The 3,042-nt window shown below is 36.7% G+C and overlaps 1 protein-coding gene across 3 annotated transcripts in view; it reads right to left on the bottom strand.

Moving 5' to 3' along the window:
* Nucleotides 1-3,042, bottom strand: part of LOC106872305 (endosome/lysosome-associated apoptosis and autophagy regulator family member 2) — a 122,187-nt gene that overhangs the window by 5,393 nt on the left and 113,752 nt on the right. For all 3 annotated transcript variants that reach the window (XM_052966396.1, XM_052966394.1, XM_052966395.1), the window contains one exon: nt 1,220-1,302. In XM_052966396.1, the coding sequence (XP_052822356.1) occupies nt 1,220-1,302 (83 nt within the window). The remainder of the gene's footprint in view (nt 1-1,219; nt 1,303-3,042) is intronic.

The following is a 3,042-nucleotide window of genomic DNA, read 5'->3' on the forward strand; positions in this document are numbered from 1 at the left end:
CTTAAGTGTGGCTGACCCCTAGGGGTGGATGTTACTGTTGCTTTTAGCCCCAGGAGGACATCTCCTCCAGCTGGCTTATCGACACACGACTGTGTCCTGTTTGCCAAGGGAAGTTATCCCTCTCACCAACATCTGCAGCACGAACGGATCCGGATTTCAGGGTTATTTCCCTTCGTCGGCGTTCGATAGCTGCCGACCTTGGTGAGAGAGACAAAAACCTGGCAATCTTATATCTTCTTTTCCAGTGAAATTCTTCACTGATATCGAAAAGGTGAAAACAAGCAATGTTAATTCTCTAAATGAAGTATTAACAGTAACTGCACGATAAAGTGTAGTATATTGCCACTTAAGTGTGGCTGACCCCTAGGGGTGGATGTTACTGTTGCTTTTGGTTGGGTAGTTCTCGAGCTTTAGTGATGCACACATACAGATAAATATTCTCAGTTTTATATATATATATATATATTAAGAAAGCAAATAAGAATAGCAAGAGTGTCATAAACAAAAAGATTCAACAGGTTTGAAATTAGTAAAAATTATCCACTATTATATATATAAATAATGAAAAAAACAAAAGAAGTAGAGAAACAGCCATAACTCATAAGGAAATACGACTTGGTAGCATGTACCATGCTTTCCCCTAATTATTTTAGGTGTCTATGTGGTCATAAGCAGGCATAAACACAATCTCATCCTTCCTGCTGTTGAGTCAGCAGAACATTGGGGATATAATGACTGTAGAAGAGAATGCCAAATCAACTGTGCTGGTGCAGCACTTGGCTGGCATTCATTTTAGCGAAGTAGACTGGAGCAACTGAAAAGGAGTGTCTTGCTTAACCTTTTAGCATTTAAACTGGCTATATTCAGCCCAAATATTCTCCCAGTTTTATGTTTAAACTGGCCATATCCAGCCAAATAATTCTACATATATTATATTCAAACTAGTCAGATCTGGCCTCTCACAACTACCCTACAATGTCGTTCTAAAAATAAAGAATCACATCATAAAAATTTGAAGTGACAAGATAATGCTTGATTAATTCAAAACAATAGGAATTAATAAGTATTACTTCTGACAGAATAATTTGAATACTAATGAGCTAAGGAATTCCAGTCTAGGAATTGAACCTGACACCCTAACCACTAGGTTATATGCCTACATAAACAAATACTAAAACAGTAAAAAAGCAAAAAAGAGAAAATTACAAATCCATCTTACTTCTTATTTTTCTTCCAGCAGTAAAATACCAAACAAAGCAACAATAAGCCAACTGACAGAGCACACATGCTACCTATTTCAATCTGAAGAAGAAAGAGATGCAAAGAAATATTGAGTGAATAAATGATAAAATATTATAACTGAAAGGAAGCATATTTGATAAGGTTTTTTTTATGTTTAAGATATTTTTAAAAGAGGAAAAATAAATCAAATAAACTGATTTATATAATTTCTTCAACAAGTCAATGGATTCCTTATTTTCAATCAAAGATTTCTATTGCAAATTTAATTCAAAAATAATTACTGAACAGATCAATTATTGCATATTTATTTATAAATCAATTACATTACAAATAATATTTTATAAAATTTTTATTTAAATTCTTTCTTTAAAAGAAAAGAAAAAAAATCAATGCCATCACAAAAAAAGCTGAAAGGTTTCAACAGAATCTTTATTCTTTTAAATTGATTTTTTTTCTTCTTTTTTTTTTTCCAAATTTCAACAAAATATGATCAACTAAACAGTTTTGTTGTAACCATGACAACAAAGACAATAAAGATAAAACCAAGGTGAAAGCAATTGTTGAACAAAACTCACATCAAAGTGAAACACAAATGTCTCAGGGACTTGGTGTCAGTATTGTAACGGTCTCGTGCAAGTCTGGAAACCCAGATTCCTCCAATGACAGTTTGGCATGTCCTGAGGAAATGCTTGCTAATGAAACCCTACAATCTTCAGCTCATTCATGCCATAACGACAAATGACAAGCGAAAGTGTTGATATGCAAGAGAAACTTGAACAAGCCAAGTTCAAGGGACGTCTTGTTTTCAGTGATGGGGCCATATTTCATACGAAACATGAAGTCAATAAGCATAATGTTCGCATTTGGGGCAAAGAAAATCCCCATACCTCAGTTGAGCATAAGACGGACTCACCAAAATGAATGTGTTCTGCATCATCTCCAAGAAAAGCCTGTTTTTCTTTGAGGAAAATGTGACCGGCGATGTTTATCTGCAAATGTTTCAGAACTGGCTAATGGATGAGCTCATTGCAAATGAACATGAAAACTTCATTCTTCAACAGGACAGGGCTCCACCTCACTAGAAGCACACTGTGTGGACTTGTCCCAAAGACAATCTGCGAGGGAGATAGATCAGGCATGCTGGTGATGAAGAGAATGTGCTGTTGAAATGACCACCGTGTTCACCTGACCTGACACCTTGCGATTTTTTCTCTGAGGCTATGTGAAGGGCCTGGTCTATATCCCCACTCTTCCAGCAAACCTAGAGAAACTTGAGCAGAGAATCACTACTGCACTGGAGACTGCTACCCAAGACATGCTGCAGCGTGTTTGGGAGGAGCTGGACTACCGACTTGACGTATGCCGTATCTCAGGCGGTGTGCATATCGAACATTTGTGAAAACGTTCATGGAATCCACATACCTTTGAATTTCTCATTCAAATATGGAGGAATAAATCTTATGTTGCTCAACATTAAGCCTGTTTAGTTTCATTTGCTTTGACTATGTAGTTTCTGTGATATTTACACCTCAAATGATATCAAATTTTTTGAAACATCCTGTATATATATATATGTGTGTGTATATGTTTGCGTGTCTGTGTTTGTCCCCCCAACATCGCCTGACAACCGATGCTGGTGTGTTTACGTCCCCGTAACTTAGCGGTTCGGCATAAGAGACCGATAGAATAAGTACTAGGCTTACAAAGAATAAGTCCTGGGGTCGATTTGCTCGACTAAAGGTGGTGCTCCAGCATGGCCATAGTCAAATGACTGAAACAAGTAAAAGAGTAAAAGAGATA

Source organism: Octopus bimaculoides, chromosome 3 (genome assembly GCF_001194135.2).
Source record: "Octopus bimaculoides isolate UCB-OBI-ISO-001 chromosome 3, ASM119413v2, whole genome shotgun sequence".
NCBI classification, from domain to species: domain Eukaryota; kingdom Metazoa; phylum Mollusca; class Cephalopoda; order Octopoda; family Octopodidae; genus Octopus; species Octopus bimaculoides.